The sequence below is a fragment of the Musa acuminata genome, chromosome BXJ3-5, assembly GCF_036884655.1.
Source record: "Musa acuminata AAA Group cultivar baxijiao chromosome BXJ3-5, Cavendish_Baxijiao_AAA, whole genome shotgun sequence".
Lineage (NCBI taxonomy): Eukaryota > Viridiplantae > Streptophyta > Magnoliopsida > Zingiberales > Musaceae > Musa > Musa acuminata.
In genome coordinates this window covers 31,262,050-31,289,090 of record NC_088353.1, presented here as the reverse complement: position 1 = coordinate 31,289,090, position 27,041 = coordinate 31,262,050, and the positions used below count along the sequence as shown (strand labels likewise).

Genomic DNA, 27,041 nt, shown 5'->3' with positions numbered 1-27,041 from the left:
TGCTTTGAAATGTGTGTATCGTGCTCCCATATGTTCCATGTATAATTATTTTAATTATAATTTTTTATTCTAATTATAAATTAATATATGAAGAAAAATTATATTTATAATAAATGATAGAAGACCAGTGCTAATATTAATAATATCTATATTTATATATTTTTAAGTTAATTTTTATTAATTTAATTATAAGAATTTATATCTCATTACGAATTTTAAGGATGGTAAACTTTGAACTGATAAAAGGGATGTTATTTAAGTCCATCAAGATGAAGCTAATGAGGTAATATGAGTGATACCTAGTAATAACTGTGTCGGAGGAATTATAGAGAAAAATATATATATTCTCATATGATTTTTTAGGATAATATATTATCATCCTATGAGAATATACAAGACATGGGATGGTGTACAAGACTGCTAAGAATGTTATCTATAAGATAGGGCTAGATTATCTTAGGTTTAGTATGCATCTGACTATTTAATTATTATATTTTCTAGAAAAAAAATATAAAAGTGAATATATATATATATATATATATATATATATATATATATATATATATAATGTGTATACTATGAAGAGGAAAATAATAAAAGGATGTGTTGAACACATGAATACGATTAAATTGATTCGTTGTTCTTATATTTATTGATTTGAATATATTATCTTTTTTATGTGATATGAATAGTTATAATGTGTTTAAATTTTTACTAACTCACCTATAAGTGAGTCTTGTTTACTTACTAAATATTTTATTTAATTTTTCACATACGTGATCATGAATTAGATTGGTTCCAAAAAAATAAAAAATAAAAAATATAATCAGACTTGAACTAGTCTTGCTCGTGATCATTGGATTGTTACATCTCGGATTTCGGGGCGTGACGAGAGGTGATGAGTGTTCAAGACTTTTCCATAAATATAGTTTAACTCTGTGTTTTTGGAAAAAAAAATATATGGTATGTTTCAGGATACTTCAAAGCAGCTTACTTACCACTCACCTCTCCATTTGTGAACGTGGCAAGTACTCTTTTATGAAGGCTCAACTCGGCTATCTTTATGTGAGTTTTTTCCATTTAGTTTTAGCTGAACCCTAACTGTCCTCTAATCTCCCATCATTTTGTTAAAAGAAGGATCCATGTCTTTAATGTTCGTGAACAGAATGGTCATATTTCACATGTACATACATACATGGGGCAGAGGTTTTCGTTGATGTGGGCAATGAAGCTGTAACAATACTTTCCTACGTATCATTTTGATCGGCCAGTGATAACTGGGTTGTTTGAGAGTTCAAAAGTAATAAGAAAGTTTATTGGGTTAAGGTGCCATATAATTTTTCATCATTTAAATTTTTATTATTTACTCATATATTTTTAAAAATATAACATATAAATACCTCACGTTAAGACTGAGTTAACATACGTTATAATATGCTTAAGTGGCATACTAACTCATAATAAATAATTAATATAATGATATATAATTTAAGTTTAAAAAAGAATTAAAACTTATTTTAGCTCATATGGTTTTGATCATGGATCACTTAAGCCCTTATGGTTTATTTGTGTCTAAATAATCCCTATATCTTAAAAAACATAACATATAAGTCTTTTTCGTTAAGCTTGAGTAAATAGACATTAGAGTCTGTGTATGTGATATGCTGACTTATAATAAATTATTAATATAATGATATGCATAATTTAAATTTTAAAAAGGGTTAAGGTTCATCTTGTCGAGGAAGAGGAAGCGACGAAGGCCGTAATGATGAACGAAGACAAAGAGGTAGAGGTAGGAGAGGCCGAAAGTAGAGGTGAGGGAGAGCTCGACCACTACATCATAGGCATGGTGGGTAGAGGCATAGAAGAAGATGAAGTGGGAGGTAATGGGGACAAAGACACCCAAGAGGAGGAAGAGGGATCAGGAGACCATTGTGTGCCAAGCGATGGATTGGTTGATATACATCCACCTAAGGCACAACCAAAAGCTCTTGAGCTCATCGTTCATACGGGAGAGGTTGTGTGCTTACGACGTCTTGCTAGGTAGCAACAACTCAATGTTGTTGTTAGCGGTCGCTTCTATGACGCCAACTCCTTTGACCATTAATGGTGGCCTTATTTTTTATAAAAAACATAAATTATATATATTATTATATTAATAGTTTATTATATATTATATATTTTTTTAAATATATATTATTTTAGATATGAATAAATCATAAGGGTTTAAGTGGTCTATAGCTAAAACCATAGAAGCTAAAATGGATCTTAATTATTTTTTAAATTTAAATTATATATTATTATATTAATGATTTATTATAAGTTAGCATATCACGTAATCAAATTCTAACGTTTGTTAATTGAAAGAAGCTTATATATTATATTTTTTAAAAATATATAAATTAATTTAGATATAAGTAAATCAGATTTAAATGATCCATAACCAAAATTAGGTTAGAATGAACCTTAACCCAAGTTTATTTATACTAGCCAAGCCTCTTATAAATCCAAATCAGAACAGTTACTATTAACATGTTTTCACCGTTCAATTTGCCCTCCCCTCCATCATCATTCTTTTGTCGTCAGTCATTCACTCTCCCCTCTCTCTCTCTCTCTCTCTCTCTCTCTCTCTCTCTCTTTGATTTATTACAAAGCTGAATCATCCGCAACATTCTTGGGGAAATCCATGGGGACCCTTCACATAGCTTATGGGTTCACTTGCCATGTGCATCTCGACTTGCAACGGAGACGGTCCGAAGAAATAGTTTAGCAGGATGTTTCCCGCTTTTTCTATAAAATTATGTTATACAAGTATTTATATAAAATTATCGATGATACCGATTGTCTCAAGGAACGAGGCCATGAATATGAGAATAATTGTTCGTCTTTACTTGATCTGATCTTCAGAAACAACTCATCCTTTTTTTTTTTGATAAAATTATGGTTAAAGTTGATTAAACTCGATGTGTTCCAATTAAATCTAGTTATGGTGGTGCACCGATTAGGTGAAGTTTTAAAATATCATATTCTAAGAAAAATTATCATCTCGGATTAAAAAATTATTAAAAAAATAAATGTGGTATCGAATCCTTTGATCGATGAATCTGACATACCATCACCTTATTAATATCCTATATATGAAAAATTATTTAACGAGATTCCTCCCAATCGAGATTGTGCAATTCCACGTTTCTGGATATTCATGCAGACGAGAGAGAGAGAGAGAGAGAGAGAGAGAGAGAGAGAGAGAGAGAGCTCACAGGAGTGTTGTTTAACTCGGTGCTGTAAAAATTAAAATTTGAGACATATTAAATTCAAAATTTCATGATTAATTTGTCTAATCCACATTATTTTCTAGGTACATACATAATGCAGGAGAAATTATAGTAATATTTTTTATTAAAAAAATATCTTCATCATATTAAATAGCACACATGACTTCAAATATAAGATATATCACTTATGTAATAATATAATTTTTAAGCATAGATAAAATTATATGTTATATAGAAAGTTGGAACTCATATCCTAAAAAAATTAATTCTTATCTTTAAAAAAAATGAAAACTGTAATCTAACTTAATTGATATTTTTTTTTTTTATAGACACCACTAACATGTATCAAAATTTATACAGGGAAAGTAACTTTTTGGAACCCACATATATACCACCAAAATTTTCATAACAAGGCACAAGATATCCCATGGGATTAAAATTCATGGTATGATTGGGTATACTTATAAAATTTTTGACGAAATAAATTTTATAAAACATATTTATATTTATGTCAAGTTGCCACGTTAAATTGCATTGGCCTGAGATCAAATTTCACTTTAATCATTTATTGTAAAAAAAATATGATGAGTATTGATGCTGAGACACAGATTAAGTTATACCATACAACCCAATCAAATTTTCTGGTCAAGATTTAGGAAATTTGCTAGACAGAAGTTTGCTAGACAATCTAATCATTTTTCCTGGTCAAGAATCAGGAAATTTAACGGAAGTTGTTTAATTAAACGGGTTAAGTAGAATCCAAATGCTAATTAAAAATTAGGGAATAAATTTACGTAAAAATTCAAATTGGAATTGAAATTGAAATTGAATCCAAGTTCGAGGGCTAGTAATGTAAATGCACGTTTTGATCTTCCACGATTCACTCTCTCCGTGCATCTCCCACCTCGTTGGAGCGATTCTTTCTGCCCGCCTGTGCTTAAAGCCTCTCATCTCGACCTCTCCCCATCCAAATCCTATTGTCGTGTCTCCTGCCCTTGTCGGTTGCCCCTCCCTCCAGGATTTGAGGTAAACACTTCCTTCGATCTCCTCCCTTTTGTTTTCCGTTCGATTTGTTCCTTCTTCCGTCGTCTCAACTCGATTTCTTGACCTTTTCACCGCGCATTTCTTGGCAATAATCTAAATCTCTGCCTTCCTGCTCTTCTTTTACCAATATCTTACACTTGTTCTGCTTAGATCTGAAGGTTCTTTTGTCATAAAGATCGAACCTTGCTGAGGGTTCCTCCGTGCAGATCATGATTTCGGCGATGGATCTGAAGGAACACAAGTTCTTCGCTGCGGGGTTCCTCTTCTTGGCGACCCTGGTCCTCGCCAAGCTCGTGGCCGCCGCCCTGGCTCCCAAGTCCCGGAAGCCGCTGCCGCCGATAGTCGCGGCGGTGCCGGTCATCGGCGGGCTGCTGCGGTTCATGCGGGGCCCGATTTTGATGATCCGCGAGGAGTACGCAAAGCTCGGAAGTGTGTTCACGGTGAACGTTGTCAACCGGAAGATCACCTTCTTCATCGGGCCTGAGGTGTCGGGCCACTTCTTCAAGGCACCAGAGGCGCAGCTCAGCCAGCAGGAGGTGTACCAGTTCAACGTTCCGACCTTTGGGCCGGGTGTTGTCTTCGACGTCGACTACTCGGTGCGGCAGGAGCAGTTTCGATTCTTCACGGAGGCGCTCAGGGTGACCAAACTGAGGAGCTATGTGGATCACATGGTTGTCGAGACTGAGGTAATTATCTGCCTCAGTTGCTTTTCCATTGGCAGAAAACCCTGATTGCTTGAATCTATGCAATTTAGGCATTTGTTGATAAATGACACTCATCTAAATCAAATGAACGAGCTTCTGGCGAGTCCAGATTGTTATAAGCATTTGTTTCTCCAAGTTTAGATGCATGATATACATTAGCTACGTTTGTCCAGAACAGTATGCCCTAACATCCAGTTTGTGCTTTAGTTGCAGATTATCTTCATCAAATGAACTAGGCCTTTTAAAATCATTTTTTTTTTTAGCATCAGACTCTGGATCCATGATCTACATTGATCTACATTGCCTACTTTTGTCTAGATTAATATGCCCTAACTTTCGTTTGAGCAATTGTTGCTAATTATCTTGATCAAATGAACAAGCTTGTGGTGAAATCCAGATTGTTGTGAGCATTGTTTTATTTCAGAAGGGTTTGCTCCTCCATTGAATTTTGTCGTTGTATATGAAATGGTGAGACCCATGACGTTAAAATGGATAAATGTGATGGTGTATATTCTGTAACTTTTTTTCCTAGTTGGATGCCATGAACTGGAAACTTGTAAGTCAAACTAAAAGTTCTATCCAAACTGTTCATAAAGTTCCTAAAAACTGGTTAGTTACTTCTTACTATTCATGGCTTCAAAAAATGTTTGTTACTACTTACACTTTACGAAGTTCTTGTAATACGAAGGTCTGCTTTACTTGATTGATTCTTTTGTAGTCATAATTCAGGACACTTAACTTTTTTCCTACAACATACTTGTGACCATTTTAATGACACTAATTAGTTGACATTTAATATGATGTGGCATAATTAGTTGACGTTTAATATGATGTGGCATAATTAGTTGACATGTAATGATACTTTAATTCATTGACATTTAATATTATTCATCAGCCTATATGCTGTTTTTGCCAAAGGAATAGTTGTTGATTAGATGGACTGAGTTATGGTGTCTCATAGACTTGATGCCTGTGATCCACACATATTGGCCCACTCATCAGGACTGTGAGGTATGACGTCACTGACGGCCATCTTCAAGGGTGATTTTGTGCACCTAAATTACAGCATCTTTTGGTCAAGGGTCTGAAGACACTGCTCCTTTCTTGTTTTGTACAAACACACACCAAACAAAATGAATGGTTAATCATTTACCTTGTAGAACAGTTGAATTTCATCTTGTCTGCATTTCATTGCTTGTAGCATTTATGCCCTAACTATTATTGTTTAGAATGATAGAATGTTGGCTTAGCCACCATCTGTCCTACAGTTTTAAGTGATTTTAAATTATATTTATCATTACTTTCTGCAGGACTACTTCTCAAAATGGGGAGAGAGTGGTACAGTGGATTTGAAGTACGAGCTGGAACATCTCATCATATTGACAGCAAGCCGATGCCTGTTGGGCAGAGAAGTAAGGGACAAGCTCTTTGATGATGTCTCTGCCCTCTTTCATGACCTTGACAATGGCATGCAGCCCATCAGTGTCATATTCCCCTACCTCCCTATCCCAGCCCACCGCAGGCGGGATCGTGCCCGTGCTCGGATAGCGGAGATCTTCTCAACCATTATCAGTTCACGCAAGACTTCTGGCAAATCAGAGGATGACATGTTGCAGTGCTTCATTGATTCAAAATACAAGGATGGCCGTGCAACCACAGAAGGAGAGATTACAGGGTTGCTCATCGCTGCACTCTTTGCAGGCCAGCACACCAGTTCCATCACTTCCACCTGGACGGGAGCTTACTTGCTGCGCTTCAGGAAGTACCTTTCAGCTGCTCTCGAGGAGCAGCAGGAGATAATGAGGCAGCATGGGGATAAGGTGGATCATGACATTCTATCTGAGATGGATGTCCTCTACCGCTGCATCAAAGAAGCTCTGAGGCTTCACCCTCCGTTGATTATGCTTCTCCGCTATTCTCACAGTGACTTCACCGTCACAACGAGAGAAGGAAAGGAGTATGATATTCCCAAGGGCCACATTGTAGCCACATCCCCATCTTTCGCAAACCGGCTACCGTACATCTACAAGGACCCAGATACCTATGATCCTGACAGATTTCTACCTGGGAGAGAGGAAGACAAGGCTGCGGGAGCCTTCTCATACATTTCATTTGGCGGTGGCAGGCATGGATGCCTGGGAGAGCCTTTTGCTTACTTGCAGATCAAGGCAATATGGAGCCACTTGCTGAGGAACTTTGAGTTTGAGTTGATATCTCCCTTCCCCGAGAATGACTGGAATGCCATGGTAGTTGGTGTCAAAGGTGAAGTGATGGTGCGATACAAGCGGCGGAAGCTGTCCGTTGGCAACTAACTGTTTGCTCTTGCCATCCCTATTCTTGCTTGAGTTTGTCCCTGTTTTCCTTTCAGATGTTTGCAGACCTTAAACTCTAGCCCTCTTTTTTTTATTGTGGAATGAATGTGCCCAATATTTCAACTTGCAACCTTAAAATCTAGCTGTTTCTTGATTGTCGAATGAGCGTGCTTTGGTCTTGTGGTCGCACGCATCACTGTGTACACTCTCGTAGTCATCTAGGTTCTATAATTCTGAAGTGTTGGAGTGGTCGGCACGTCACAGTATCATCAGTATTATGTATGTAGTTATGGTAAAGTTGCACGATATGAGCTTGATGCTTCATTGCACTTATTTATGAAATGGTGGCAACTAATACAAGGCAAGTTGTTCACGAACATGAGACCAAGCTTGTAATTGGCTCATTTATCTTGAACTCCTTCCCAACTGAAACTTTGGGAAAGATAAGATAACTCATTAGTTCTTAGATTCTTGGATTAAACAAATGTCGATAGCTAGGGACAAAAAGAACAGAATTGATGTTCCAGGTTTCCCTCGTCTCTAATTATTGCCATTTTTCGACATAAAGTCAGAAAAGACTTGATCGATTGGGTCCATCTCAATAGCAGAATTATTGTAATTAACTGTTACTGATGTTGTTTACATAAATAGCTTAATTGGTCCAAGCCAATGAGTAGTCCCACAACTCTGGTTTCCAATCGGTGTTTTCGTGTTTTAACCCCCGTCGCGGTCGCGAGAGGGATCCGGAACCGAGCCGAAGAGCTAGTGCGCTTATCTCAAAGCATGGACCACGTATCCAACGGCCATATGCTGCCTCCGGTCCCCCGTAACCGCACGCGCTCGAGCTCAACGTACCGTGTTCTCGATCATCTGTGCTGTTTACTATAGCGTTCAAGATCTCGACTGCTGTGTTTTGGAAGGCCCCACTTGTGAGATACATTTATTGCACAAAATGCTGAATTCTGTGCTCATCATGCAGAATATCCTCACTTAGATAGTGCCATGTGAACACGTCGCTCTCTTTCCTACGCGCTTTCTCGTTCTCTTCAGCTCCTACTCTCACTCGTTTCTCCTTTCGACGCACGTCTCTCGGCTCTCGGAGCGCCTCTCTCGCCGCCTCCCCTCTTCGTTCCTACTTTTCCTCCTCGCAGCCCGTACCGGTAGATTCGGCGTCCATGGGTAACTGCTTCTCCGGCGACGGCCAGGGCGGGCGCCCGGTCGGTGGCGCCGCCGCCGCCGCCGCCGTAGCCGGTGGCCCTGGGTTGAAGAGCGGCGCCGACGGTGCCTGCGACCTCTTCCTCAAATCTCGCTGCCTACGTAGCCCCTATACCCAGATCGAGGTCGGCATCTCCATCCGGATCCCTCATCGTAAAACCCTAGATAGTCTCAGCTCCGTTGTTCCTTTCGTTCTTGTTTCGGAACTGCGCGACTTAGGTCGCTGTGGATTTCATTGGGTGGTAGTGGAAATGCTTGAGATCAGTGGTTTAAGGTTGCTTAATTTTCATGTGTGTGTCGAGATGATGCCTTCGGGTGGTTAATTTTTTTGAGACATTCCGACACTCTTTCATAAATTCTATTTTGATGAGCTTTAGAATGCTCGCTTTTCTTGATGTATGACATGCTACATGAATAAAATGGCAAAACATTATTTTTTGATCTCACAAATATGCTAATTGAGGTAGATTTCACAGTTGAAATTCGTCAATCAATGTTTGATGATATAAATACAACAATTACTGATTACATCCCGTCGCTAGTTAAAGAGTAAAAGAGTATGCATATTAATTCCAGCTATATCTTCAGTTGCCCTCTTGCCTGCAATAGTGTGTTTCGAGTGGAAGTTTAATGCTATATAGGTCACTGATATCCTGAGGTTTGGCATTCAGTCGTTTGCTGGTGAGGAAAAAATATGATACTTTAAGAAAGGTTTTGTCCTGAAGAATAATGTATCATTTTCTTATGGGCGTTTTGATTACCTGAGATTTAATATTATGTTGGTTTACTTGCTTGTGACATGCTTCAGCAATTGTTATGTCTCTGTGACTATCTTTTTGTACTTAACTAATTTCTTTTTATGGCATTGTTGACAGCTATCCTTGTCTGCTACAGACTTGTGTGATCAGGATGTGCTTTCAAAGGTACACTTTCTTTCAGATAAAGAGATTATATAATTTATTCATTTCTGCAAGTTAACTTGCATTTTCTTGTTGGCTGGAAATATTCAAATACATTTATTCAGTCAGCATTGTGTTCCAGTTTGACATTTTGTGCTTGAGACTTAAGAGTTTGGGTTCTTTGAGTTTTCATGCCTTCCTATTGACTCATTCTCCATTTTATATAACCTAGAAATTTTGTGCCTTCAGGAGAAATTTATTTTCTTTCTTGCCTTGCATCACAAAAGGTGGATTGTTTCAGATTGATGTTTTTTTTATCTCTGCTGGAGTTGTTAGTCTCACTGTACCATCTAATTAGATTTTGGTATTTTATTTATTCTATCCCTCCTCTCTCTTATGTGTATGGACTTGTTCAAAATAAGGTAATTTCTTTTCTTTTTTAACCATCTAGTTAGATTGTGATATATTATTTCTCCTGTCTCTGCGCTCTCTTATGTTTAAGGGCTTGTTCAAAGTCAGGTAATTTCTTTTCTTATCTAACGACACATTGGTTTGATCATAATTGTATATTGAGGTCTGAAATCAGATAATCTTATTGCTTTGTTCTTTGAAAAATGAGAATGCTGCTGACTTTTGTCATATCCCCTTTTTTCTGTTGTGTAAATTAGATCTTGAGGATCTATGTGCCTTCCAGCAATTGTATATCTTGTTTTTACTTCCTGGTATCATGCATCATCCTTCATTAACCCTTTGGCTTGTGCTAACACATGACGGTAGTTTTGTAGTTGTTTAAAGGATGAATTTTTGGGTCCTGGTAAATCTAATATCTTTTGTAGAGTGATTCTTTGGCTATTGTTTATGCCAAACAAAGAGATGGAAAACTTGAAGAGCTTGGTCGCACTGAAGTGATACTAAATTCAGCAAATCCAGTGTGGACACAAAAGATTATCATCAATTACCAATTTGAGGTTCTGCAACATCTGGTGTAAGCTTTAAAAGTTATCAGTCTAATTTCAGCAAACTTTAATCTATATCAATTGATTCTTTTGCCCCACTTATGAAGAACATTTGTTCTCTTTTTTCCCTTAATTCTTAGTGATTGTATTGGTTCATGTTGTCTGTTCACAGGTTCCAGGTGTATGATGTTGAGTCAGTCTTCCACAATGTACCTGCAAAGGTAATGATCTTTTTGTTGCTGTCACACAAAATTCAAAATAATCTTTTGCAATTAGTCACTTGGATATGAATCTTATAGTGAATGCATGAAAATTTATGATAAATCTATTTTGTGCTGTATTTCCAAGATCTGCCTTGATTCTCATTAAGTGCATATTTATCTCATGGCCGTAAAATATCTATTCTCGTCTAGTTATCCAGGCGAATCTAGTATGTTTGAGAGATCACCTTGAGTGCCTATTATTAAAAATGCACCATGAAAAAAGATAATTTTTTCTTGTCATTTTATCTGCCAGATCTGTTATGATACACTGCAATGTTCTAGTGAACCTTAGCATATTTCAAATTCATGTATACAGGGGCCAACAGATTTCATGGGGCATTATTCAAAGTTTCAAACATAGATGGTCCCATATTATGAGATAAATCTTTTATTCAATTCCTTTGCTATTTCCAATTAGTGCCTTGGTAACATTGTAATATGTGTCTATCTAAAGACTACTTCTAATGCCTATTAACAATGTATCTTTAGAATTGTTGACTTTCTGAATAAGTACACAGTGAAGTATGTCCCGGGCTTGTTACTATCCGGCAGCTGTTATACAACACCAAAGTGGCCTTTGGAAGTTTTTGCAATGCCCTTATTGATCATCTGATAATCATTGAACTATTATCTTAATTCCATTGTTTGTGTACCCACCAACAAATGTCTTTTTCTGGTTGCATTTTACTACAAAAATATTTAAACAAATGTTAATTTTGTATTTACATGGATAAAGTTCAATTTTGTTCACAATTATCACAGATGTATTTTAGTTATCATTACTGCCCATGCACTATTTCTATTCCTGTAGTTGTGGCTGCTTGTTCTTACAATATCTTTTCTATGCTTCTGTATGTTACTTTTGTTTGAGGGCATTTATACATTTGCAGTTATTTGCAAAGTAGCTATGTGATAGTATGTTCAGAAGGATTTGCATCCATGCAGATGCTTAAGTTGGAGGAGCAACAACTGCTTGGTGAAGCAAGCAGTCTTCTGTCTGAGGTATGGCACTTGATTACTTCAGAATGGTCTAGAGGACTTAGTATGGTTTACATCAGATATAGTTTGGAAACTTTTCTTTCTCACCATTGTTTTTGTTTAAGGAAATAAAAATAAATTTATTGTATCACGGAGTATTTGCCTCCTGTATAGGTTACCTTAGTTGGCTCATGATGATTTTGATAGTCATGTTTTTACAAATATTTTCAACAATTGACATATTGGCAATTTGATTGTTTCTGACCAACCCAACCATTATCTCAAGGGTCCTGTTGATAGCTAATTTCGAAAAGGAATTTGGTGGCCACTTTTGAGATATGAGTCATGCTTGGTCCAATTAAGATGTTGCGCAAAAAATGGATAGGGAGAGGTGTGTGCTACTCACACTGATTAGAAACAGAACCAAGAGATGGCTTCCAAATAACAAAAATAGCCTCATGTTTAAGCAGTGCTTTAACTCACAGCTTTTACTGTGAAGTTATGGAGAAATCCACTATGTGAACTGAATATTCAAATCCATGTGCAAGTATATATCAAGAAAATCCAAATAAGCTCATGACAGCTTCATACCTTTCCTGGTATAACTTACACATAAAGATGAGTCAACAACTGCACTCAAAATGTGACATTTTACATCAAAGGTAAAGCTTAAGTGACAATTATAAAAATCAGCGTTCAGGCTACTCTGACTTCTGTTCAAATGAATATAGGAATCAATAGAAATCAAAGCTCATACATCATGCTATAAGAAGAATGGATGTTTGTCATTGGAAAAAAATTAGGGTCAAAGTTTGAATATATCATGATTATAGAGTATATATTGGTTGGCTTTACCAACACAAACTAAATTGATTCATCTGAATATGTACAATGGTTAGTAGCATCATCTTACTTGCCTTTTTCCTAGATGATGTGGATGAGCTTGTTCAAAATACATGGATATAATCTAGAAAAAAGTTCTAGAGGTATTCTAGAAATAGATAGGTAACAAATTCTGCATGTGGGCATTGACACAAGGCATCAGGGTCAATTTTGTGAGATTTAATTGAAAATATCAACTCAGTGAGTAAATAAATAGAAAAGAAAATTAAGTTTTAAAATTTCTGTATGGTTATTTGCAAAAATTACAATTTTGGTTAGTACCAGTGTGTCGAGCCTTTCTCAGTACGGTAAATACCAAGGTGTACCAATGGTACACCGGGGCATATCGACGGTATGCCCAAAATCATAAAAAAAATCCTCTAAAAATACTTGAAAAATAGAAAAAAATTAGATTAGGGTTTTTAAGTTAGAAATAAATATAAATTTAGTATAATTTAAAAAAAAATAATATAAATCAACCCAATATCGATTAAATTTTGATTAAATCATTATTAAAACTATTAATCATAGTATTAAAAAACTTAATTTAAACTTACTTAAGCCTATTATACTATCACAAACATATGATCCAATCCTTAATATGCATAAAATGTAAAGATTTGACATATTAAGTGTTTAATTTCGAAAAAAAATCAATATTAAACACACTAATCACAACATTAAAGACCTTGATTGCTCCCTTAAAATTATTCTTCCATCAAAAACATATCAAATAACATATTAGACATTAAGTCATACACCATATAGAATAGGCTTAATCATCTCATAAATTAACAAAAATTTTGAAAGAGAATACATACCTCTTGATCAGAGTGTTCGTCCTCTTAATCCTTCCAAATTAGTCTCCTAAATTTGATCTAATTCACAAATCATAGCTTTGTTGAGTTTAGGAGAGTGAAAATGTAAGAATAAGAGAGAGATGTAAGTAAAAAAGAGTCTGAGAGTTTAAAAGATTGAACGTTTGAAATAGGGCATTCTCAGCCCTTGATTAGTAATGGTTGAAATCTGACTGTTATCGATTGTTACAAGTCAATAATGGTCGGATTTTGATTGTAACCACCCGATACAGATCCCGTATCACTCGATACGAAGTCAAGTGATCGGTATCGCTCGATAGAGGGTGGTTCGTATATCTGTATGTACTGCACATACCGGGTGGTATACATCGGTACAACAAACCCTACTTATTTGTTTTGTAACTCTTTACAGCTCGAAGCCTAAGATGAGATTTCTGTCCACATTGTAGCTCTTCGTGGTTGTTTCTTTTCGTTCCTTTTTCCTCTTTTGTCCTTGCTCTTCTTTGAGCTGCACCTTTTCATATCTCACATTTAATTTGACCTTGTATTAGTGTTTGTCTTTGCCTTTCTTTTGATGGGGGCCTTGCCCTTTTTAGCTTTTTGTTTTCTTTTTTTTTTTGGTGCAAAAAGGCAAGAATAGTATTGATATAAAGAAAAAGGATATACTACACTGTAGCATGGACTCGTTCCTCTACGACAGAGCATAGGGACAAAAAGAGAGACTAAAGCCAATGAAACAAAGGCTGCATACAAAGTAATATAAAGCAAGGCCCTATCAACAATTAAAATCAAAATAAAAATCATATAGAATGTCTCCCACTCTGTACTCTGCTTATCTGTTAGAGGCATGTTACTTTTCCACACTGAGTTGAAGGTTGGCAAATGTAGAATTTCCATCTTCTTCCACCTCAGAGTCATCAACCACATAAGTACTCGTGAGGGCGTCATATCTGTTAGAGGTTGTCATAGTGTTAGAACCCTAGCAGATTCTAAGCTTAAGGTTGATCTCTTTAGGGGATCGGCCTCTTTGGAACTCTATAGGGGTTCCTTCCTCCAAGTTGCTGCTCAAAGGTTGTTAAGAAGATTCATCTATTGCTTGTCAAAAAAGGATGAATACATGATTATTTATAGGGCTTCTAAACCCTAACTCATAATAGGACTCCTATTCAAGACTTCTACTTTTAACCAACTCCTAATAAGACGCATACTCTAAGAAGCAACCTCCCAACTAACCCTAACCCTAGTCGGCCTCTTCACCTTTTTAATAGGGGTCGACTTGGTAGGTTTTACATAAATTTTTCTTTTAATAATATTTAATTAGAACTCTTCTAGCTAGAGTCCTAACAAACCCGCCCTCTTCAAATCAGCCTTGTCCTCGAGGCTGACGATTCATGAATTTTGGGAATTTGATTTTCAAGTCATCATAGTTCTCCCAAGTGGCATCTTTTGCTGGTAGGTTCGCCCACTGTATTAGCACTTCAGTAGTGGGTTGTCGTCGTCGGATTACCATTCATCTATTAATAATGGCACTTGGTTGGGTCTGGAGTTCTCCTTGGGTAGTCATATTTAGTAGATGGCTTTGGGCTGTCTCGTTTTGTCCCATCTTGAGCTTTAAACACGACACATGGAAGACTGGATGGATTCGAGAGCTAGCGGGTAAGTCCAATCTGTATGCTATCGCTCCGATGCGCTCCAAAATTTGGTAGGGTCCATAGAACCGAGGTGAAAGCTTCATAGATGCTTTGGTTTAGATTGATGTTTGCTTGTATGGCTGGAGCCGTAGGAAGACTGAATCTCCTACTGAAAATTCTGTTTCGCCTTTGTGTTGATTATATTACTGTTTCATACTTGCTTGGGCTACATTGAGATTATCTTTTAGTAACTTCAGCATTTTGTCTCTGTCCTATAGTTCCCTGTCTACTTGTTCTACTTTAGAGGTGTCCAACACATATTTTGGAATCACAGTGGGAGGTTGGCCATACATAGCCTCATAGGGAGTACATTTTGTGGATGAATGATAAGTTGTATTATACCACCACTCGGCTCAAGGAAGCCACTTTGTCCACTCTTTTGGCCGGTCACTAGTAAAGAATTTGAGGTATGTTTCCAAGCACCTGTTCACCACTTCAGTCTGGCCGTTGATTTGTGGTTGATATGCCGTACTCATTTTTAATTTAGTGCCTTGTATCTGCAATAACTCTATCTAAAATCTGCTTGTGAAGACCCTATCACGATCACTTACAATAGATCTCGACATCCCATGCAATGTTATAATATTCTCCATAAAGATTCGAACAATACTAGAAGCAGTGTAGGGATTACGAAATGCGTAAAAGTGAGCATACTTTGTAAGGCGATAAACCACAACAAGAATTATACTTTTTCATTGTGATGAGGGAAGTCCTTCGATGAAGTCCATTGATATATCCGTTCATATTGAGTCCGAGACGGGTAGAGGTTGCAGCTTTCTGGGGCTTGCCACTGTCTCGCCTTTATGTCGTTGACATACATCACATTATGCCACAAATTTAGCAATAATATTTTTCATCCCTACCCAATAAAAATTTTGTTTAATTCTTTTATAGGTTCTAAGGAACCTGGAGTGCCTGGCCGCAGGTGTGGAATGCATCTCTTGAAGGATGGTCTTTATGCAAGTAGAATTTGGCACAAGCACAATACGTCCCTTAGAGCGCAATTCTTTGGAGTCCCAACTGTAATAAGCCACGGAGCTTGGTGCTTCCTCCAATTTTTTTATGATCTTACTGGTCTCCAGATCTTCTTACCATTCTCTCTTAATAGCCTCAAGGAAGTTGTTGGTCGGAAGTGAAACGACAAAAAATTTAGCTTTCTCGAGTAGCCGCGAAAGCACATCTATAACAACATTCTCTTTCCCCTTTTTGTAAGTTATTTCATAATCATATCCAAGAAGCTTTGTTACCCATTTTTGCTGCTCGGGGGAAGATATCTTTTGGTCCAAGAAATATTTTAGACTTTTATGGTCGGTCTTGATTTGAAAGCATCGCTCGATCAAGTACAATCTCCATTTGGTCACCACACACACAATCACGAGCATCTCCTTGTCGTAAATAGTCATCTTGATATGGGAAGGAGATAATGCCTTACTGGTATTAGGCTATTAGCGAGGAGGCGACCATCTTGTATTAGTACAACATCAATTCCGACTCCGAAGGCATCGACTTCAATAACAAAAGTCTTGCCGAAGTCGAGTAGCGCTAGTACGGGCGTTGTCGTCATTGCGGCTTTAAGTTCGTCGAAGGCGGTGGTGGCTTTGTCTGACCATTGGAAAGCATCTTTTTTCAGCAAGGAAGTAAGGAGTGCACTGATCTTTGTATAGTTTTTCACGAACTTGTGGTAGTAGCCTGTTAAACCAAGAAAGCCGCGTAGCGATTTTATGTTCTTCGGGGTCGGCCAGTTCTGCATTTCTTCAATTTTGGAGGGGTCCACCGCCATACCTTCCTCTGATATGATATGCCCAAGATATTCCACCTTTTGTTGAAGAAAGTTACACTTCGATTTTTTGAAAAAAAGAACATGTTCTCGCAAAATCGTCAAAACAAGTTGTAAGTGCTGAAATGACTTTCAAGAGAAGGGTTGTAAATAAGGATATTGTCGAAGAAAACCAGCACAAACTTACGAAGATAATTTTGAAAAATATCATTCATAAGGCTCTGGAAGGTGGAGGGAGCATTGGTGAGACCAAAGGGCATTACCAAAAATTCGTAGTGGTCGTTGTGTGTTCGAAAGGCGGTTTTCGGTATGTCTTCTTCGCACACTCATATTTGATAATACCCAGATCGAAGGTCCAGCTTTGTGAAGACTTATGCTCCCTTTAATTTATCAAGCAATTCATCTACTACTGGAATAGGGTATTTGTCCTTGACGATTATGTCGTTGAGAGCTCGGTAATCAACGCACATTCGCTATGTTCCGTCCTTTCGTACGAGGAGCACTAGTGAAGACTAGGGGCTACAACTTGGCCGCATAACTCCTGCTTCGAGCATCTCTTTTACAATCCTTTCTATTTCATTCTTCTTGAGATATGGATACCGATATGGCCGAGTATTTGCTGGAGGTTTGCTCTGAAGAATCGATATACAATGATCATGCCGACGGGTAGGAGGTAGATTGTATGGTTCGTCAAATATATATGAAAATTCAGCAAGCAAAGGAAGTAGGTTTGGATCTTCAAATTCTGTTGGCTTTCCTTTAGTTTGCTGCTCAAGTTGTACTAAAAGCCACTGTATGCTTTGTGCAAAACCTTATCCATTCGTTGTGTGCAAATCGTCGTTATGTCGCCCCCACGTTTCCCGTACAGTATCATCTGTTTCCCCTTACTGTAAAATTTCATAATTAGTTTTACAAAATTCCAGGAGATATCACCTAATGTCGTCAGTCATTCGATGCCGAGCATGACCTCATAATTATCAAGAGGGAGGAGGAAGAAATATGCAATTATCTCTTGATCCTGCAGCAACAGTTTCACCTGCGGGCACCTATGATCACATTTCAAAATTCGTCCGTCGGCAACCTTAACGTCAAACCTGCTGCAGTTCTTGATAGGTAAGGCCATCCGGACAGCAACCTTGTTGTTCATAAAATTATTAATGCTTCCGGTGTCAATAAGAACGGTGATAGGTTGTTGCTTTAAAAGTCCTCCTACTTTCATCGTTTGCGGGTTCGCATAACCGACAAGGGCATGCATCATAATATTGACCGGCGGCTGATCTTCATCCGCAACCTCTTCCTCATGCTCTTGGACCTCCTCCTCCATGTCTTCAAGAGGTTTAATCAGTAGGAGGCGACCCCTTTTGCAGCGATGATCGCGGTTCCACGGCTCGTCGCAATGCCAACAAAGACCCTTTGCTGATCGGTCATGTAGTTCTTCTCTTGTCAATTTTTTTGGCAGCGAAGGATGGCTGGGAGCAAAAGGAGGTTTATATGTCGTGGGCCTAGGAGAGGTTCTCATCCTCCGAGCATCTTGGTTGAGCCGTTCTTCTTGTATTCGGGCGAAAGAAATCGTAGCTGTCACGGTACGGGGCTGCCGTGCCTTAACCTCCCCTTTTATCTATGGCTTGAGTCATTCGATGAATGTTCCTAACAATTAACGGTCAGTCCAATCACGAGCAAGGTAGAATAGCTTCTCAAACCTGATTTGGTACTCTTGAATCATAGAGGATTGTCAAATCTTTGCGAGTTGGTCATCAATATTTTTATATTCCCTAGGTCTGAAACAATTCAGCAGTGCGTTCTTAAATTGATTCCACATCGGAGCCCCATGATTGTATTCCAGCCAATTGTACCATTGAATAGCATCTCCTTCAAGGTGGATGATAGCAATTTCCACCATAGCATCATCCGACGTTCGGTAGTAGCGAAAGTAACGTTCGGCGCGCGAAATCCACCCTGCAGGGTCTCCGATGGGAAGTCCACCCTCATGCGTGGCTGAAGCATGTTTGAGGGCTGTCCCTCCTTCTCTGGAGGCCTCTTTGAACTCTCTCCTTGCTAAAATTTGGTTGGACTCGGCGGTTGTTCAATTATGAATTCTGCAAACAAAGCGCGTAATTTGTCCTTTAAGCGCGATTCAAGTCGCGATTCAATCCGAGATTCCCATGCTTCAAATTTGGCATCAAATGGATCTTGAGAAGCCATAGCATTTGCCTGTAGATTAGAGATGTTCCTGTCTTTTTTCTATTGACGGGTTAATGGCATGGGGTTGTGGAAGTTTTGAAAAAATTGAGGATCACGGAAAGGTACTGTAGCAGATTTTTACGTCTAAAGTGTAGCAGTTTGAACGTGAAAGGTCAGTGGTTTATATTGAGAATTTTTTGACGAAACCAAAGGGAAATATGCTACTAGGAAGTGTCAAAGCTGTCGTAAAAATTTTGTATTGATTTGGACAAAAAACGCAGTAGCAAGATTAAACAAACTGTGCTATGCGGTTGGAATTCTGTAGTGCATCTAGCAGTTTGGAGGTAAAAGATCAGTGGTTTATATTGATAATTTTTGACGAAACCAAAGGGAAATCCGCTGTTAGGAAGTGTCAAAGTTGTCATAAAAATTTCATAGAGATTTGGACAGAAAAAATGCAATAGCAAGATCAAACAAACTATGCTATGCGGTTGGAATTCTGCAGTGCATCTTTCGTCGTAGAGAAAAACTTTGCGACGAAAAGTTTATGCAGCAATATAGGAACGCTTTTTTTGGATTTTTGAATAAGGATAACTAAATTGCAGCAGTAGTAAGGTAGGAAACCAGAACCTGTTGCAATTCACGGGGAGATCAAATGATGATCCGCGGTGGTGGAGATGACGGTGGAATTCGACGACGATGTTTTAAGCAATTGTGGGAATTGCTTTGGACGGCTGTGGAGGGCTGATGGATGGCTGTGGAAGGGCAGCGAGACGCCAAGAACGCTGCTCCGATACCAAGTGTTAGAACCCTAGCGGATTCTAAGCTTGGGGTCGATCTCTTTAGGGGATCGGCCTCCTTGTAACTCTATAGGGGTTCCTTCCTCCAAGTTGCTGCTTAAAGGCTGCTAAGAAGATTCATCCATTGTTTGTCAAAAGAGGATGAATACATGACTATTTATAGGGCTTCTAAACCCTAACTCCTAATAGGATTCCTACTCAAGACTCCTACTTCTAACCAACTCCTACTCTCAGAAACAACCTCCCAACTAACCCTAACCCTAGCCGGCCTCTTCACCTCTTTAATAGGGGTCGGCTAGGTAGGTTTTACGAATGCCCCTTTCAATAAAATTCAATTAGGACTCTCCTAGCTAGAGTCCTAACACATGGCTATGAGACTGTCAGTCATGATAGGTGTCTACCTAGGCAGACCATAAGAAGAAGTCACGTTTCTTGTGGGAGGCCCGTGATCACATACAACTAATGCAAAGATAGTCGAGACAATTTGCTTAAACTTAACCTTTGACACAATTTGCATTGAAATCACTGGCATGAAAAGGCCGATGTCACGTGCAGTTGGCACAATAGTCGAGGGGATCTCCATTGACATAGGTGAGACAGGAGCCATTGGCTGCTTTGAGACCCATTTAGTTGTGTTTATAGCAGTTCTTGATAGCATGTCCAAAGATATTAAAAAGTGAACATCTCACCAGTTTTCAATCATACACCAGTCTAACAATATAATCTTTGGCATCGTTAAGGGAAAAGCACAGAATATCAGGGAGATCTGAAGTAGTGAAACCTTTATACACACTTGTGCAAATCCAATGCGTTCCTTAGTACTAGTGAGCCGATCCATAAATAAAAGCTTCCCAATGCCGCTAGTAATAGTTCTGAGAAATTTGGGAGTCCACATAGAAAAAGGAAGGTTGAATATTTTTACCCAGATTGGAATAGTAGAAAAGTCTATCTTCTCGAGCTGAAAATCATGTTCCCAAGGTTAGAGAATGAGGAGTTTGTTATGAATTTACTAGGGGCTAGATTCAAGCACTCTAGTAAGATTATCTTGGTCTCCAAAGTGGAAAATAAGAAAACCAGCGTCCATAGAGAGAAGAACATCCAAGGAATCATATGACTTAATGCATGTACCCGATTCTTAACTATAAGGAAGGGTGGACGAGAGCCGATAAAATAACCAATTAGAGAATTCTTCCTGTACTCTTACCCCTCAAGGATTACTTCCTCAGAAGGTTGAACTTTGAGAACTACATCATGAGTGAATGAGGGAGGTGCATGAAATAAAGAAAACCCCTGTGGCATGGAACTTGGAGTGAACATGGAGCTCCATGCTCTTTGTGCCAAGCCCTTGCATTTGCTCGATGGACAAGGGGAGCAAGGTATAGAAGCTGACACTGCAGCAGCAATAGAGGTGGGCGTACACAAGGATGATGGAGCCGGGACCCACTTGGAGGAGGCCACTAGCGGGAAGGAAACAATCTGCGAAAGCTGTGATTCCATGCCAAGAACATGATTTGCCGACGGAGGACCCCCAATGGCTAGAGACATTGTTAGATCAAGAGCGACTACGGGCAATAGAGAAGAATTTAAAGTCGATGTCCCTTCACCGACCTTAATCATCGAAGAATCGGTCTGCAAACTAGGCAAATCTGGCATGGGATGCGAAATAGGGGTCTGCGATTCCATGCCAACTGCAAGAATCGCTAGTGGTGGACCCCTAATAGTCAGAACCGTCGACAAATCAAGGTTGATTCTGATCGACAAAGAAGAAGGATCGACCATCAGCGAAGAAATACTAGGTAGGGCAATTGCAGGGGACGATGTGGATGTGAGCGGTTGTCTGCTGGTCCTATATGCCTCGGTAGCAATGGGGATGCACACAACCATGCGGCGATTGCGACGCACCCCAACACCAACGATAGGCCTAGCGGTTCATCGGATGATGGATGCCGCCATCAATTACGTCGCGGCGAGGGAAGTGGTGAGAAGAGAATTGCGACTCAGGGTTTGTGGGGCCCACGAGGCGGGGGAAACTGTGACACTGCATCAACAGTATCCTATGAGGGGGGGCATTGTGGTCCACGAGGAATCACCTGCAGCCATGAGAATTCACGCCTCCCAAACCCTACCAAAGTCTCTCGTCGTGCTGCTGTCATTCTGCAGGAAGAGTTCAACAATTGCGATGAACGTGGATCCGTTTGCTTCTTGATTTGTGTGTGTCATCCTTGCGTAAGGACCATGCTAATCTTCTCTGTATCCTTCTGCTGTCTTTTTGTTTGTAGAAGAGGGGATGACTATGTATTAGTGATGACACATCACCTAATAACATAGGGCTGATAGGTAAGATTAAGTTATTGACGTGACAAGATAAAGTGTGAGATTAGTAGACGAGACTATGGTTGATCAATTGAACTGTACAGGTTGAACTCTAAAATACGTGAAGGTGAATAAAATGCTTTGACCACGTTGAAGGCTGAAAAAAGACAATTCTGAAAGTTGATGTAAAATTAATCAACATAGGAAATCAACAATCTGACTTAATGAACCTATAAGTGAATCTGGATTGAATCAATGCTAGTCTTTTTTTTCTCTCTTCGTTGTCTTGAGGAACTTTTAGAAACAGGAATTTTACTTGGAATGCAATTGTCATTTTGTTAGGCAAGATATGAATTTAATGGTAATTGCTATCTTACTATAATATATCATTTCCCAAGTTCACTGTTGATCGACCCAATAACTTGTGATGAACCCTTTTAACATGGCTTACAATGTGTAATTTTGCTAATGTCTGTACATACTATTCTGGGCATCCACAACATAAGATAATATTAATGCCACTGAAGCCTTTCGCGGTATGCTTACAAGTGCTAAATGATGTATAAACTGAGATGGTACCTTGGAGATTATGGCGCTCCAATAGTCCTACTGTTGAAGATAATTCAACGGTGGGCTTGTATATAAAGACTTAATGGTGCTTACTATTGATAATGAAAACTTTGGAAGTCTTACATTTGCCAAAGTTTGGTCTATATTAATGGGCCAACTGATCACATGCCAATTTGCACTAGCACGAAGCCAGAATTTATGAGGAACCCATCTTTCTGGTCCATGTGACAGTCATATTGTTTAGTATTATACTGATTTATACTGGCAGTGGCAGATGATGCAGCATATGATGCTATCATGATCATCCTTATTTAGTATAACGAAGGTTAGTTGGTCTCCTTTGTTCTCTTTCGTTGTCAAATGGAAGATGAACTCATGTTGTGTAAAGCGATAATGTCTAACAAAAGATGGCTAACTTATAGCTAATGCATAATGAAGAGTTTTTGCCATTTTTGTTTCTTACAGGTGGTCACTACACCTGCCAGATCATTAACACTAAATCTTGACTGGAAAGAAAACAATGAAACTCATCTGAGAAAGTTAGGCAAGCTCAATGTTTGTGTCAACGAGAGTCTTGGTTCAAAAACTATCATGGAGATAGTGTTCCGTTGTTCGGAGTTGGAAAACAAGGACCTTTTCTCAAAAAGTGTAAGCATTTGCTTGTTTATGAAAAATTCTCGACGGAATCTGTATGAAATTTACTGATTATTCTTTTATTGATTGTCAAAGGACCCTTTCTTATTGATGTCTAGAAAAGAGGAGAGTGGAGTACTTGTTCCAATCTCCAAGACTGAAGTGAAAAAGAATGACCGCAATCCTATTTGGAGACCAGTGATTGTAAATCTTCAACAGATTGTGAGCAAAGTATGTGTACCTTCATCCTCTTCTAGTTATCATGTTACTTTATGCAGTCTCATTTGGTTAAGGCTTTTGCAGGAAAATCCTCTTGCCATAGAGTGTTTCAACTTCAATAGCAATGGCAAACATGAATTGATTGGGTAATGATTTTTCACCTCTCCTTATATAATGTTTAGCCTGTCTCTCTCTCTCCTTCTCACACAATTTAAAAATAATGATTGTACATTGGTATGCACAAGAGTTGTGTGAATCTCTTTATGTATATGATGTTGCAGAAGCAGTTGTACTGTGTATATGCTGTTTGATGTTACATGTGATTATGGTTACATGATACAGTAGCACTAAGTAGGGCTTTACAACAATAGTATTGCCATGTTGATTTTTCATTTTACTGACAGCAAAGTCATAAAATCGTTGGCTGAATTGGAAAAGCTTCATCATAGTCAGCATGGTGAAGATCTATTTTTACCTACTCTTGTTGGTAACGATTATGAGGATAAGGTGAGGATGGCTTTTACTGATATTCTAAAGTTTTTACATTCTGGGTACTAGTTGAATTATACTTTTTTTCCTCTCTGAAATTGCTGAACCTATGTAGGTATTGAAAAGTCAGATTTTTGTGGAACGATTTTCTCAAAGCAAAAGTAAGACTTTCTTGGATTATATCTCAGATGGCTGCGAAATGAACTTCATGGTTGCTATTGATTTTACAGGTATGGATGAATTAGTGGTTTGACCTGGTTGGAGCTATCTTAGACTATTTATTTGCTCTCTTTGCACATCATCACTTTGAAATTTGCATAAATCTTGTGACTTCTTTTCTGTCAGCATCAAATGGAAATCCTCGCCTACCCGATTCCTTGCACTACATTGACCCCTCAGGTCGGCCAAATGCATATCAGAGAGTGAGCAACTATTTATGAATATTAGTGATGATTTTAGTTTCTTTGTTGACCTCTATTGCCTTCTTAAGGCATGCACTATTTTTTGCATTTTGTTATTTGGGTATCTACAGGCAATTCTAGAAGTTGGGGAGGTCCTGCAGTTTTATGTTGCACATAGGCGCTTTCCTGCCTGGGGTTTTGGTGCAAGGCCGATAGATGGTCCTGTTTCTCATTGTTTTAACCTTAATGGAAGCACTTATCAGCCTGAGGTGCTCCAACAACCTGAACTGTAAAGAAAAATGAATTAAATGGTTTTTACTCATCCTTTTGCCAGGTGGCTTTACTTTTTATCACTTTGTCTGGTCATGCTCTGTGGATAATAGTTTTCCTTGTTGTCTGGAACCAGTAAAGTTAAGACATCCAGCTATCACCTTGGAAAGTTGATGTTTAACTTGACCATGTCTAATTGTTCTCAGGTAGAAGGTATCCAAGGTATAATGTCAGCTTATGTAAGTGCTCTTCACAATGTATCACTGGCAGGCCCTACGCTCTTTGGGCATGTAATCAGTGCTGCTGCACTAATAGCTGGCCAGTCACTGAGTAACAGTAGACAGAAGTACTTCATTTTGCTGATAGTCACGGTATGCTACATCAAAATTTTTTACTTGTATATTTTAGTCCTTTTATTTTAATCCTGCAAAAACTTTGTCCAGGATGGGGTGATTACTGATTTGCAGGAAACAAAAGATGCTCTGGTGAAGGCATCTGATCTACCTTTGTCAATTCTCATTGTTGGAGTTGGTGGGGCTGACTTCAAGGAAATGGAGGTGAATTTACCGTCAGATCATTGTAACCTTCTTTTATCTGTTGATCTTGAAGAATATTCTTTTATTGAAACCCCACACTACCTTTTTTCCTCCCCCATTCTTTTGGCTTGCAAAGGTCACACTGTTAACAGATTATAACACCTTGGGTTCTTTGTTTTCTCTGTAAACATCACAGGTACTATAGGCTTTTAATTCCCCAACATAGTTCTTGAGTTTGCAGGTTTCATTCTTGCAGATCTTAGATGCAGAGAAAGGGGAACGAATAGAGAGCCCAACTGGACGAGTTGCATCACGAGATATAGTGCAATTTGTTGCTATGCGGGATGCACAAAGTATGTACTCTTCATCTATCCTCTATTCACGTGGATCTTCCATTCCCCCTTTTTACTACTGCCCTATACAGTGACATACTTTTATGACATATAAAAGAATCATAGAAGTGATACACTGATCTGTTATTTGTATTTGTTTTCTTTAGTTAAAATGAATACATGGAACACCTAGGAATAGGGCTATATTTTTTATAGTCATCAACTATACAAGAAAGTCATGTCTTGTTTACAGATCAGAAGTTATGCAGTTGACATATGCCAATTCCATACCATAACAACTAATTTGTTCTCCAAGTGGTCTATGAAGGTCACAGTAATCTTTTGGATGCACAAACGGGCTTTCATGGAAGCGTCTTGAACTTTCCTCTCTGTACCTTATTGTAAAAGCTCTGAATCTGAGAGAAATTATAGTTGATTAGACAAGCTTTCATAAAAGGAACTATCAGATTTTTTTTCTGGGATGAGAATAAAAACATCTTTATAAATTAGAAACTTCCTTTTTCTTTTTCATGTAGAGTCCATGGAACATAATGATGAATAAGGATTCAACAATATGGGTTCTTTGAAAATGGTGTTGACTAAACAAGATAAACTTGATGGCTATGCCAGAAAATAATGAAACAACAATTATGTATATAACTTTCAAACAATCAATCAGATACAGTACTTAACCCTGTATTTGATGTACTTAACACTGGATATATGCATCCTGTACAATTCTTTTCTCAAGTAATGTAACAGTCTGAAGCCTGGATCAACAACAAAGTCGTAAATGTCCCTGACAAGCTTGGACGATAATGTTTTGTTAAATAATTTTCTTGTCCGGATCCTATGAATGAGATATATGGAAATGCTGAGTTTTGTTGTGCTTAACATGCAGGTGGTGAGGTATCAGTAATTCAGTCACTTCTTGCAGAGTTACCTAGACAGTTTATGAGTTACATGCAGTCTAGAGATGTTGACCAACTGAACTGATTCTTTTTCTTTTATGAATATATTCCTGTATTACGTTCTCTCATTATGTTTGTTTTCTCAGTTTCTGGATACATTCAGGATTTTTTGTTTATTCTTCCTCTCCTTCCCTTTACGAACAAAAATTATTTCGTCTCTAGAGCTGAAGGTTGCACAGAACAGATTCTGTTCCAATTGTATCATACTTTGATGAGTTGCGGTGAAATTGTGGTGTTCCTTGAAGTAACTCAAACTATTTGTGCTTGCGTTGTATTAATGCATTGAATCATTCTGTTGAATTTTCCTGCTGTCAAAGTTTCACCCAAGCCATTAATTTATAGTTCTATTCCATCCCTTCATCTCTGCCGTGTGAAATGTCTAAGAAAGAAAAGCCCCTCCTAAAGGAGTATAAAAGTAAAATTTCTCAAGGTACTCATGTTGGACTTCCAGGTTCATTCTGACACGTATCTTCCCAAATGCTAGGTGAAGCCCCTTCCCGAGAGAATTGTTA

General features: G+C 38.3%; 2 protein-coding genes and 1 non-coding gene across 6 annotated transcripts; 2 read left to right on the top strand and 1 right to left on the bottom strand.

Annotated features, from left to right (window-relative positions):
• The first annotated feature begins 4,172 nt into the window (after positions 1-4,172).
• LOC135638027 (obtusifoliol 14-alpha demethylase-like) lies at positions 4,173-7,493 on the top strand. Of its 2 annotated transcripts, none has more exons than XM_065150954.1 (3): positions 4,173-4,301; positions 4,470-5,005; positions 6,334-7,493. In XM_065150954.1, exons 2-3 carry the CDS (start codon positions 4,529-4,531, stop codon positions 7,333-7,335), a joined length of 1,479 nt encoding a protein of 492 aa, XP_065007026.1. In that variant the 5' UTR covers positions 4,173-4,301; positions 4,470-4,528; the 3' UTR covers positions 7,336-7,493. The 2 variants fall into 2 exon arrangements, with proteins under 2 accessions (XP_065007026.1, XP_065007027.1); XM_065150955.1 differs by having other exon boundaries at positions 4,205-4,301; positions 4,526-5,005.
• Positions 7,494-8,358: 865 nt separating this feature from the next.
• Positions 8,359-26,783, top strand: LOC135638597 (protein BONZAI 1-like). 3 transcript variants are annotated; one of them, XM_065151782.1, is made up of 16 exons: positions 8,359-8,675; positions 9,426-9,473; positions 10,286-10,434; positions 10,578-10,626; positions 11,614-11,670; positions 23,144-23,326; positions 23,408-23,542; positions 23,615-23,676; positions 23,935-24,037; positions 24,135-24,249; positions 24,365-24,441; positions 24,552-24,689; positions 24,897-25,061; positions 25,158-25,247; positions 25,483-25,579; positions 26,460-26,783. In XM_065151782.1, the coding sequence occupies exons 1-16, from the start codon at positions 8,511-8,513 to the stop codon at positions 26,552-26,554; spliced, it is 1,728 nt and encodes a 575-aa protein (XP_065007854.1). In that variant the 5' UTR covers positions 8,359-8,510; the 3' UTR covers positions 26,555-26,783. The 3 variants fall into 3 exon arrangements, with proteins under 3 accessions (XP_065007854.1, XP_065007855.1, XP_065007853.1); XM_065151781.1 differs by having other exon boundaries at positions 8,362-8,675; positions 25,134-25,247; XM_065151783.1 differs by lacking the exon at positions 24,552-24,689 and having other exon boundaries at positions 8,360-8,675; positions 25,134-25,247.
• Positions 21,975-22,079, bottom strand: LOC135639243 (U6 spliceosomal RNA). Its single transcript, XR_010496872.1, has one exon. It is a non-coding gene; the product is annotated as a U6 spliceosomal RNA (small nuclear RNA).
• Positions 26,784-27,041: the final 258 nt, after the last annotated feature.